Genomic DNA, 12315 nt, shown 5'->3' on the forward strand with positions numbered 1-12315 from the left:
GAGTGGAGGGATATGGATCAAGTGATTGCTGAGCCAACCTGTTCAGTCGGGATCCAGGCAAGCAGAGCTTTGGAAAAATTTCACGCAACACCATAAAAATATTTAAAATACTTAAGAGATTCCATGGGAGTTTGATTTGGAAAAGTAACATCAAATCTGTTTGTGTTTCAGTATGGATAAACATCACCTTACCCTCACTGAGTACTGCAAGACCATCAACCACAGGCGACAGCTGATTGTCTTCGACCACATCATATTACCTGTCGAATACCTCACTAATCACCTGGAAGTGCGGCTCACCAAGTAATGCCCAAGGCTGAACACATTCTGCAGCTTTGTTACTCTTGCTTAAATTTGGGAGTTAGCAGCAGGCTGGGTAGATTCACTTCTGAGCAAAGAAGGCTCAGAGTAGACCTGAATGAAGCTGATAAGTTATCTTGGGATCCAGTTAATATTTGCCTGCCTTATTCTCTGTATATGGTTAGACATCTACAGAGGGCTTTCGGATGCTTGACTTTGGAAATTTGTTCTCCGATCTGTCACACTGAGGCCACAACGCAGCATCAGTTTTGTGAACAGATTTATTCAGCACAGAAACAGGGCCTTTCAGCCCAACTGTTCCGTGCTAACCAATATCCCCATTTAAGATAATCCCATTTCCCAGAGTTTGGCCCATATCCTTCTGAACCTTTCCTATTCACGTACAACCAAGTACATTGTCCAACAACTTGGACAACCAAGTGTCTTTTAAATGTTCCAACCACTTCCTCTGGCAGCTTGGTCCATACGCAGACCACCCTCTGGGTGAAGAAGTTGCCCCTCAGGTCCCTGTTAAATCTCTTCCCTCTGATCTTGAACCTGTGCCATCTACTTCCTGATTCCCCAACCCAGGGGTAAAAGACTGTGTTTCCTCACCACCCTGTCCACCCTTGCTAGGTGTCAGGCCCTGATGGTGTACCTGATAGGGTTGTGAAAACCTGTGCCAACCAACTAGCTGGAGTGTTCAAGAACACTTCCAATCTCTCAGTTCTGCATTCGAAGGTTCTCTCCCATTTCAAAAGGATGACAATCATACCAGTGCCCAAGAAGAACAGGGCAAGCTGCCTCAATCACTATCATCCAGTGGCACTCACATTTACTGTGAGGAAGAGGTTGGTCATGGCTAGAATCAACTCCTGCCTAAGCAGAGACCTGGACCCACTGCAATTTGCCTACCACCACAATAGGTCTACAGCAGATGCAATTTCACTGGCTCTCCTCTCAGTCTTGGATCACCTGATCAACAGCAATATCTACGTCAGACTGCTGTTTATTGGCACAGCTCAGTGTTCAACACCATCATACCCTCAGTACTAATCAACAAGCTCCAAAACCCAGGGCCTCTGTACCTCCCTCTGCAACTGGATCCTTGACATCCCCTCAGGAGACCACAGTCTGTGTGGATCAGAAATTACATCTCCTCTTCGCTGACAGTCAACACCGGCACATTTCAAGGATGTGTGCTTATCCCACTGCTCTACTCTCTCTATAAACAATAACTGATTAAATACAAGAGATTCTGCAGATCATAAACACAAAAGAATTTGCAGATGCTGGAAATCCAAAGCAACACATATGAAACGCTGGAGAACTCAGCAGGTCAGGCAGCATCTGTGGAAATGAATAGATAGTTGACATTTTAGGCTGAGGCCCTTCATCAGGACTGAGAAGGAAGGGGGAAGATGTCAGAACAAAAAAGTGGGGGGATTCTGTAGATGCTGGAAATCTGGAGCAACACACACAAAATACTGGAGAAACTCAGCAGGTCAGGCAGCACCTATGGGAAGGGATAAACAGTCATTGTTTTGGGCTGAAACCCTTCATCAGGACTCAATTAAACAATAAAATACAGTTTCAATTGCTATAATCACCTACTTTAACATTTTGAATGTAGTCAGGTAAATTTACAGAATTACATATTTACAATGGTAGCACATCCCAACTAGCAGAACCCTTTGAATAATTAACACTGGTGTCTGTTCTTAAAGCCATACACCCACAATATGCTCCTTTTATTACAGTGTTGAGGATGGTCCCATGAATATAAAACTAACCAGAAGGTTAACTGACAAACAGATCCATCCTGAGCTGTGCATTAAGTTGCAGGGTTACACCTTTAACTATGTGCTAAGAGCAAAAACATTAATCAATTTTTATGTATATTGGCTTCAGGTTGATGTCTTTTCAATGCTTTCAGGGCTATTTTGCGACTGACTGGTTACAACCAGCAAACACAGGAGATTGTCAAGCCCTCTGAGGTGCTGTCCAGTGTCAAGGCTTTCATTACGTTCATGCACTCTGTTGGCCATTACGTGAACATTGACGTGACCAGGATTTGCAAGGATGTGCTGCTGCAGCAGTCTCAAGCCGTTGATGCCAATGGAGAAATAACCCTGACGACAGCGTACACCAATTGGTAGGTGAAGAGCTCAGTGACACTGCATCAGATATGACCTCTGCCCCACCCCCCACCATTGTTGTCAGTGGCAGAGGTCATGGGATTGAAAGGTGTAATTCAACCAGCCTAACTGCAATGTATTTCAGAGTTCAGAGACGGGCCATGTGCTGGTAGATGGAGGGAGTGTTTCAGGTGGTGGATGGGGTCCCGATTGAACAGGCTGCTTGGTCCCGGATGGTGTCTTTCCCGTCTCACCTTAAACTTAAGCCCTCTAGTTTCTAATACAGTGTATTCCATTTAATTGGGACCAGTACATTTGAGCCCAATAAGTAGCTACACCAATTAGCCAAAGTTTCATGGAAATAGTTAAAAAGGTGTAAAAAAAGACTAGCTACCATTTAACTGAGTAACAAATTATGTATTTAAATGAAATACAGAACAAATTGGAACACTGCCAATATTACTACAGTTCTATAAAACTGTATTAGATCCTAATAGTTATCGATGGAGGAATTCATCCACATTCTTTCGATTGACTATAAATGAACAAAATCAGCACAAACCCAGTAATGAAATCATTTCATTTTCTCTCCCAGCTGTTTCTGCCACCTCCAAGCCTGAAAGCTTGAAACTACAATGAGAAAAACAGTTCTGAATTGTCTTAATCAATGCAACTATCAGTGCCAAAAATCACTACTATTTTTTACATTCTCCCTGAGGAATGCATGGATTTCATCCAAGTGCTCCGATTTTCTCCCACAGTCCAAAGACATACTGGATAGGCTAATTGGCCATTGTAAATTGTCCCATGATTAGGTTAGAGTTAATCAGGTTTGTCGGGGGTTGTTGAGGCAGTGTCACTTGAAGGGTCAAAAAGGCTGACCCCGCATTGTATCACTAAATAGATAAATAAATACCCAGACGCACACAACTGGCGCTGTTTAAAAACTGTTGACTCTAAGCACGGTGCAGTGTCTATAGGTCACAAAAGTGCACTCAAATGACACTAGTCAGAAATGGTTCAACAACAGTCTCCTGTTCCAATTATGCAACTCAGTGTCCCAACTAAATAAAGGAAATCCCAGCTATATTCTTCATTAGTTTTTGTTCTTTAAGAGTTGTTTCAAATAAGAGGTGCCACAATTAACTGATAGCCTAATTAACCAGTATCCACTGTATCTACTATCATGACAAGGCCACTCTGAGAATGGAGGAGCAACACCTCATATTCTGTCATGAGAGCATGACCACCTCATGAAAGCATGAACGTTGATTTCTCAAACTTCTGGTCATTTCTTCCCCACCCCCTTCTCCCTTTTCCATTACCCATTCTGGCTCTCTTCTCACTCCTTCTCTTCTCCTCACCTGTCCATCACATCTCTCTGGTGTCCCTCCTCCTTCCCTTTCTCCCAAGGTCCACTCTCCTCTCCTATCAGATTCCTTCCTCTCCAGCCCTTTACCTCTCCCACCCATCACCTCCCAATGTCTTCTTTCAGTGAAAAATGTGCTTGTACTCCCAGGTCTCTCTGTTCTACAACGCTCAGCAGTGCCCTGCCATTCACTGTGTACGTCCTACCCTGATTTCACTGTCCAAAATCCATCACCGCACACTTATCTATAAGTCAAAATGTATTTGCTGTTCCTCAGCCTATCTCACCAACTGATTAAGATCTCGCTGTAATTCATTGTAACCTGCTTCACTATATAAAAAAACTAATTGAGTATCATCAGCAAACTTGCTAATTGTGCTTTGTACATCCATATCAATATCATTTACATAAACAATAAATGACAGAGGTTCCAACACTAATCCCTGGGGCACTCCACAAGTCAGAGGCATCCAGATGGAGAATCAACCTTCAGCCATCACCCCTTGTTTCCTACACAAAATACTGGAGGAACTCTGCAGGCCAGGCAGCATCCATGGAAAAGAGTAAACAATTGACACCGTGGGCCGGGAGCCTTCATCAGTCCATCTCTTCTCACTGAAGCCCTTGAACCAAAGCCTTGGGGCTAAGAGGAAAATTGGATCAGCCATGATGAAATGGCAGAGCAGACTCGATAGATCGTGTGGCCTAATTCTGATCCTATATCTTATGGCCTTATGGTCTCCCCACTCTTACACTGGACTGCTGTCACAATGGCAGCTCCATTTGATCTCAACTTTTTTTTTATTACCTGCTGTTAATTAACTAGGTAGCTAATCAACTATTAACTAACAATTTGTAAATGTGCCTCTTTTAGAATCCTGGTACGTGAAACTCAGTAGCAAATCCTGAAACCCATCTCCCTTAAACCCTCATGCCTCTTGCTCCACGTCACGGCTCCTGGTAAAATTTATTTCTGAGATGACTCTTCTTTCTAGGTACTTGGAAAGTCTTCTGAGGCAGACCAGTAATGGGGTAATCATTCACGCCCCTGCCATCAAATCGTTTGTGACAATGCCAACTGAGAATCTACAGATGTTCAGTGCTGAAGAATATTCTGATGTTTCAGGTTAGTGAACTGATTCAAATCAATACCTGTCGATGGGTTACTGTTCTGGGTTTTAGTATTTTCAGCAGTGCAAATTGTCTAAGTCAACACAAGACTTCAGGGAATTTCAAACGTAAATTGAATGTGAGCTCACAGTGAGTTCCTGCAGGTTTTTTTGGATTAGTTCAATATCTCTTTCAAATCTGGCCTGTCCGCAAAATTGGCCGTGATTTGATATCACCCTGAGTTTTGTTGATTACACCTTCCAGTTTCTCTTTTTCCCCATTTGTGCTGCTCTAGAAAATGTGAGTGCACTTATTTCCATAATTAAATTGATCAAGAAGCTTCCACCATACAGCAATGAAAATGGTAAATTGCTTTGCAAGATGTTTCCAGTTAACCAAATCAAAATGGTGGCCTACACAGATGCCCTGTTCAGTCTGAAAGCAATTTTCAGCTCAGAGTTTGCCCATGACTCTATGGCATGCTGAGACTACAAAGGATATAGATAGGTTCTGTAAGTGGGCAAAGATGTGGCAAGCAGAGTGCAGTCACTGACCACTGTACTGTGCACTCTGATGAGAAAATGTAACATAATCATAGAGTCACAGAGCACTATAGCAAGAAACAGGCCCTTCAGCCCATCTAATCAATTCTGAACTATTATTCTGCCTGGTTCTGCAACTGGACCATATCCCTCTGTACTCATCCCATCCATGTACCTATCCAAACTTCTTTTAAATGTTGAAATCGAACCCACACACACTACAGTACTTCCATTTGCATCTTGTTCCACACTCTCACTGCCCTCTGAGTGAAGAAGGTCCCCCTCAGATTCCCCTTAAAATTTCACCTTTCACCTTAAACCTATCACCCCTAGTTCTAGTCTCACCCAATGTGAATGGAAAAAGCCTGCTTGCATTTTACCATGTAACATTGTATACCTCTGTCAAATCTCCCCTCATTCAAAATCAATTCATAGTTTGAGGTGAGTTTGTTGCTTTATTGGAAATGAAATTACCATGGCCTCACTGATACCAAAGACTGAATACCAAGTATGCCCTCTATTAGGTGTTTAACTTATAACTTCTTCATCTGCAAATCCCTGGATTCACGGTTGTCCTGTTCACATGTTGCTGTGCCAGCACCATCACTGTGTGTGCGAGAGGAGGCAAAGTGTAACACGGACATCTGTGAGGAACCTAGTCTGCAGTCCAGCCTGAAGTTTTCTGAGGAATGACCTGCATGTATGTTTAGTGATAATCTGGACCATTCTGAACGTGCATCCACACACAGAACACTGCAGGCCTTTCGGCCCATGATACTATACTGACCTTTTTACCTACTCTAAGATCAATCTAACCCTTCCCTCCTACATAAAACATTTTTCTATCATCCACGTGACCATCTTAAGAATTATTGAAATGCCCCTTATATACCTGCCTGTTCTATTTCCCCTGGCCGAGTGTTCCACCCACCCACCACTCTCTGTGTAAAGCACTTACCTCCGACATCCCCTCTATACTTTCCTCCAGTCACCTTAAAATTATACCCCATGGTATTAACTATTACTGGCATGGAAAAAGATCACTGGCCACCCGCTCAATCTATAGCTGTTACCTGCAGCGATTGGGCTTTGTACTGTCATGGGACACTAGTTGATGACATTATTCCCATTGGATTCTGTTGCTCATTGAAGGATTATTTTTGTTTTGCTCTTCATTTCAATTATTGTGTCTCCACAGAGATGCGGGCATTGGCAGAACTGATTGGTCCATATGGGATGAAGCACCTGAGTGAGCACCTGATGTGGCACATCAGCTCACAGATGAATGAGCTTAAGGTAAGCACTGTGTCTTTGAGCAGTCAGTGTAGACGTCCTGTGGAATACTGCCTTGACCAATTCCGCTTTCCATCTGGACTCTAGAGTGTCTGCCTAAACATGACTTCTCAACTTTTATACTTGACGCCCTGACCAATGAAGACATGTACCCCCACAAGCCTTCTTTAATGTCAGATCTACAACTGTCACCACTTTCAGGGAGTGGGTCCTTTGCACACCAAGATCCCTCTGTACATCAGTGCTGACACATTCTTCCAAACTCAAAGGAATACAGAACCATCCAAGCTCAAGGCACTGACTTCATTGACTTCTTTTCTCCGCAGGAGATTTTGACACCAGGGTCCTCCTTTCCCCTTTGACATTCCATAAGACTACAGGAGCAGAATTAGGCCATTTGACCCATCAGGTCTGCTCCATTAACCCATCATGGCTAATTTATTATCCCGCTTGACCCCATTCTCCTGCCTTCTCACTGTGACACCCTGTCTAATCAAGAACCTATCAACCTCCACTTTAAATACACTCAATGACTTGGCCTCCACAGCCATCTGTGGCAATGAATTCCACAGATTCAATGGTTAAAGAAATTCCTCCTCATCTCTGTTCTAAAGGGAGTTCCTTCTATTTTGAGGCTGTGCCCTCTGATCCTCAACTCCCCCAGTATACGGAACATCCTTTCCATGTCTGTTCTGGTTGGGGAATGTGGTCAGGCTTTGAGAACCCTGCTGTGGTATCTGTTGACACCTTGAAGGGGAAGATTGCTGTCTCAGTGTCCTTCAATTCTACCATTCCTGTCATTTCCTGACAACTGCATTTTGTAGTTAATGAATTCTTACCCTTCTTTCGAATGAGTCCAAAGCCTAACTGTACCCAGAAAGTTTATTTATTTATTAATTTATTGAGATGCAGCACTCAATCGGCCACCCAGCAACCCTGGCCTAATCACAGAACAATTTACAATGACCAGTTAACCCTACCAACCGGTACATCTTTGGACTGTGGGAGGAAACCAGAGCACCCGGAGGAAATCCACGTGGTCATGGGAGAATGTATAAACTCCTTACAGGCAGTGGTGGGAATCGAACCCGGGCTGCTGGCATGCTGTGCTAACAGTGCTGCTGCTGACCAAGCTAAAATGTATGCAAGTGAGGAGGGAGAAATGTGGGTGAATGACAGTTTACTTTTCATTGTTTAAACAGAAACTGGTGGTGGAGAACATGGATATCCTGGTCCAGGTGCGGGCCAACATTCAGAAACCCAATGTGATGGCCAACTTAGCCAAGCGCCTAACATGTAAGTGACATAACGTTATCCCTTAGTTTGACCCTTTACACAATTGTATCCGATGCATAGCTGCCTGAATCCCTGCCATACCCTCTGGCCAGGAATAGACCCAGTGAATCCTGGCTGTACCACGCCTGAGGCACGTATTCCCTTCATGAGATGCAAACCACACCCACATGTGCAGTAGGACTTCAGAATCAGCTTTATTATGAAATTTGTTAACTCAGTAGCAGCAGTTCAATGCAACACATAATATAGCAGAGAGAGATAAAAATAATAATAACTAAAATAAAACATAATAAATTCTGCACTTCAACCTATTTATATGAAAGAAGTTCCTAAATGCCAACTGGATCTTTATGTTAATTTTATTATCTCTTATTCATTACACTATTATTTACTGTACCAGTGATTTTCAAATCATGTGACCAGTGGAGTGCCTCAGGGATCTGTTCTGGGACCCCTTCTCTTCATGATTTTTATAAATGACCTGGATGAGGAAGTGGAGGGATGGGTTAGTAAATTTGCTGATGACACAAAGGATGGAGGTGTTGTGGATAGTGTGGAGGGCTGTCAGAAGTTACAGTGGGACATTGATAGGATGCAAAACTGGGCTGAGAAGTGGCAGATGGAGCTCAACCCAGATTAAGTGTGAGGTGGTTCATTTTGGTAGGTCAAATATAATGGCAGAATATAGTATTATTGGTAAGCTTTGTTGGCCGAAGGGCCTGTATTGTGCTGTAGGTTTTCTATGATTCTATTACTTACTTTTTAATCTATTTTTTGGGATGTGGGCATAATCATCAATGCCAGAATTTATTGTCCATCCAAAACTTCCCTTGAGAAGGTGGTGGTGAGTTACAGTGCAGTCCCTCTGGTGAAGGTGGACAGTGCTGTTGGCGAGGAAGTTCCAGCATTCACACCTAGTAACAATGAACATAGCTGATTGATCAATCTAGCCTTTGCTCTCACATAGCCACCCCCATTTTTCTTTTATCAGAATCAGGTTTATTATCACCGGCATGTGACGTTAACTTAGCAGCAGCAGTTCAATGCAATACATAATATAGCAGAGAGAGAAAATAATAATAATAGTAATAATAATAAATAAAACACAATAATAAACAAGTAAATCAATTACATGTATTGAATAGATTTTTTTAAATGTGCAAAAACAGAAATACTGTATATTTTTTAAAAAGTGAGGTAGTGTCCAAAGCTTCAATGTCCAGGTGCCCATCTAAGTCTCTCTTGAATAACCCTCATATTGGCCATTTCCATCTCCGGGGAAAAAAGTCTCTGGCTGTCCACTTGATCTATGCTTCATTTCATTTTGTACATTTCTATCGTCACCTCTCATCCTCCTCTCTCCAAAGAGAAAAGCCTTAGCTCACTCAACCTATCCTCATAAGACATGCTCTCTAATACAGAGAGCATCCTGGTAAATCTCCTCTGTACCCTCTCTAAATCTTTCACATTCTTTCCTATAATGAGGCAACCAGAACTGAATACAATACTCCAAGTGTGGTCTAACCAGGGTTTTATAGAGCTGCAGTATTACCTCACAGCTCTTGAACTCAATCCCCTGACTAACAAAGGCCAACACACAGTATGTCTTCTTAACCACCCTGTCAACTTGCACAGCAACTTTGAAGGATCTGTAGGCACTTGTATCCTGTCAATGTCCTGTTCTAACCTACGACAATCTTCTACACTATCCACAACATCACCATCCCATGTGTCATCTGCAATCTTACTAACCCACCCTTCCATTTCCTCATACAAGTCATTTATAAAGATCACAAAGAGCAAGGGTCCTATGATAGATCCCTGTGGAACATTACTGGTCACCAACCTGCAGGCAGAATATGCACTATCTACAACCAACATCTTCTGTGGGCAAGCCAATTCTAAATCCACACACAGCCAAGTTTCCCTGGATCCCATGCCTCCTGACTTTCTGAATGAATATTGGTCAAACATCTTATTAAAATCCATATACACCACATCCACTGCTCTGGCTCCATCAACTTGTTTGGTCATTTCTTCAAAGAATTCAATCAGGCTCATGAGGCATGACCTGCCCCTCACAAAGCCATGCTGACTCTCCCTAATCAGACTATATTTCTTCAAATGCTCGTACATCTTGTCTCTAAGAAACCTCTCTAAAAATTTGCTCACCACTGACCTAAGACTCACTGGTCTATAATTACCAGGATTATACCTTCTTTGAACAAAGGAATAACATTGGCCACCCTGCAATCATGCAGCACTATTCCTATGGCCAGTGAAAATGCAACAATCATTGCCAAAAGTGCAGCAATCTCTTACCTCACTTCCCGCAGTAACGCGGGATATATCCTGTCCATCCCCAGGGACTTACCTATACTAATGTTTTTCAAAAGTTTCAGGGCATCCTCTTTCTTAACATCAACACATTCCAGCCTATAAGCCTGTTCTACACTGTCCTCACATTCATCAAGGTCCATCTCACTGCTGAATACTGAGACAGAGTATTTATCAAGGAACTTCCCTACCTCCTCTGACTCCAGTCACATAGAAACATAGAAAACCTACAGCACAATACAGGCCCTTCGGCCCACAAAATTGTACTGAACATGTCCCTACCTTAGAAATTACTAGGCTTACCTATAGCCCTCTCTTTTTCTAAGCTCCATGTACCTATCCAAAAGTGTTTCCTCCTTTTTCCCTGATCGGTCCTACCCTCACTCTGGTCATCCTCCTGTTCTTCACATATGCGTAGAACTCCTTGGTGTTTTCTTTAACCCTACTTCACCAAGGCCTTCTCATGTCCCATTCTAACTCTCCTAAGTCCACTCTTTAGCTCCTTCTTGGCTACCTTGCAACTCCCTTGAGCCCTGTCTGATCCCTGTTTCCTAAACCTTCAGTAAGCTTCTTTCTTCCTCTTGATTCGATATTCCACATCTCTTGTCAACCATGATTCTTTCATCCCTGCCTCAACGGGATAAACTCATCCAGAACCCCATGCAAGTGCTCCCTAAAATACCTCCACATTTCTATTGTGCCTTTTCCTGAGTACATCTGTTTCCAATTTACGTTCCCAGGTTCCTGTCTAATAGCATCATAATCTCTCTCCCAAATTAAATGTTTTCCAGTAGTGTCTGCTCTTATCCCTCTCCAAGGCACTGGTAAAAGTCAGGGACTTGTGGTCACCCACTGAGAGATCTGAGACCTGACCTGGTTCATGCCCAACAGCAGATCCAGAATGGCCTTTCCTGTGGACGGCCTCTCTACATACTGTGACAATGAAGGAAGGGTGATATATTTCCAAGTTAGGTTGGTGTGTGACATGGAGGGGAACCTGCAGGTGGCGATGTTCCCCTGACCTTGTCCTCTTGGTGAGTTCAGCAGGTGCTCTCGGAGTAGCTGCAGTGCATTTTGTAGATAGTGACCCATGCAGCCAGTGGTGGGGGGGAGGGAGTGTTTGGGAGATGGATGAGTTGCTGATTGAGTAGCTCAGCCCCTCTAGGGTGCCTGCCTCTCACCCTTTCCAGTTTAACCACGTCTTTCCTACAACAGGGTGACCGGAACTGTACACAGTGCTCCCAGTGCGGTCCCACCAGCGACTTGTACAACTGCAACATGATGTGCCAACCCCTGTACTCAGTGGCCTGACTGATGAAGGCCAGCGTGCCAGACACCCTCACCCCCCTGTGACAGCACTTGTACCCCTCCCAAGGGTCCCACCACTCATTGCACAAGTCCTGTGCTGGAAGGTCACGTTCCAAAATGCATCATCTCACATTTACCTATATTGAGATCCATTTGTCACCCCTTGACCCACTTCCCTAACTGATTTTTGGCAAACCCGTCAATGATGTCACCTCTGTTCCAGGACGTCCTGCAGTTCCTCCACAGGGATGGGGGAGACTTGCTCAAGAGCGTGAGAATGCTCCCCAACATCCTCTGCTTGGGGCATCGAGCCAGAGTGGTATCATGAGGGGCTGGTCTCCTGTCACGGTCCCACCAGGCTGGGGAATGACATATGGACTTTGTTGTTCCTGAGGTGGGCAGCTCCCAACATCTGTGGGGTCAGGATGGAAGACCTGACCTTTACAACCAGCTCTAGGAGGGTCCCCACGACAAGAGGTTGGGGTCAGGAATCAAGGGATTTGTCTTTTCCCCAAGGGAGCAAAGGCTGAAACCCTTTCCAATCCCCAGTAGTGGACTCCCTTCCATCAGGGGACCCATCCTCCATCTCAGAGGGAGGGTGCCTCCTCAGAGGGCTGTGGAG

General features: G+C 43.9%; 1 protein-coding gene and 1 long non-coding RNA gene across 2 annotated transcripts in view; one reads left to right on the forward strand and one right to left on the reverse strand.

The window, feature by feature from the left end:
- The window catches only part of LOC140741231 (nck-associated protein 1-like), an 89671-nt gene that overhangs the window by 58178 nt on the left and 19178 nt on the right, over window positions 1-12315 (forward strand). Inside the window, exons 20-24 of the mRNA XM_073071194.1 lie at window positions 172-303; window positions 2237-2455; window positions 4803-4933; window positions 6658-6755; window positions 7955-8048. Of these exons, the coding sequence (XP_072927295.1) occupies window positions 172-303; window positions 2237-2455; window positions 4803-4933; window positions 6658-6755; window positions 7955-8048 (674 nt within the window). The remainder of the gene's footprint in view (window positions 1-171; window positions 304-2236; window positions 2456-4802; window positions 4934-6657; window positions 6756-7954; window positions 8049-12315) is intronic.
- LOC140741232 (uncharacterized) overlaps window positions 8438-12315 on the reverse strand; it is a 65829-nt gene continuing 61951 nt past the window's right edge. Inside the window, exons 2-3 of the long non-coding RNA XR_012102037.1 lie at window positions 8808-8962; window positions 8438-8529 (exon numbers count right to left, since the gene is read on the reverse strand). This is a non-coding gene — a long non-coding RNA (uncharacterized lncRNA). The remainder of the gene's footprint in view (window positions 8530-8807; window positions 8963-12315) is intronic.

The sequence above is a fragment of the Hemitrygon akajei genome, chromosome 18 (assembly GCF_048418815.1).
Source record: "Hemitrygon akajei chromosome 18, sHemAka1.3, whole genome shotgun sequence".
NCBI lineage: Eukaryota > Metazoa > Chordata > Chondrichthyes > Myliobatiformes > Dasyatidae > Hemitrygon > Hemitrygon akajei.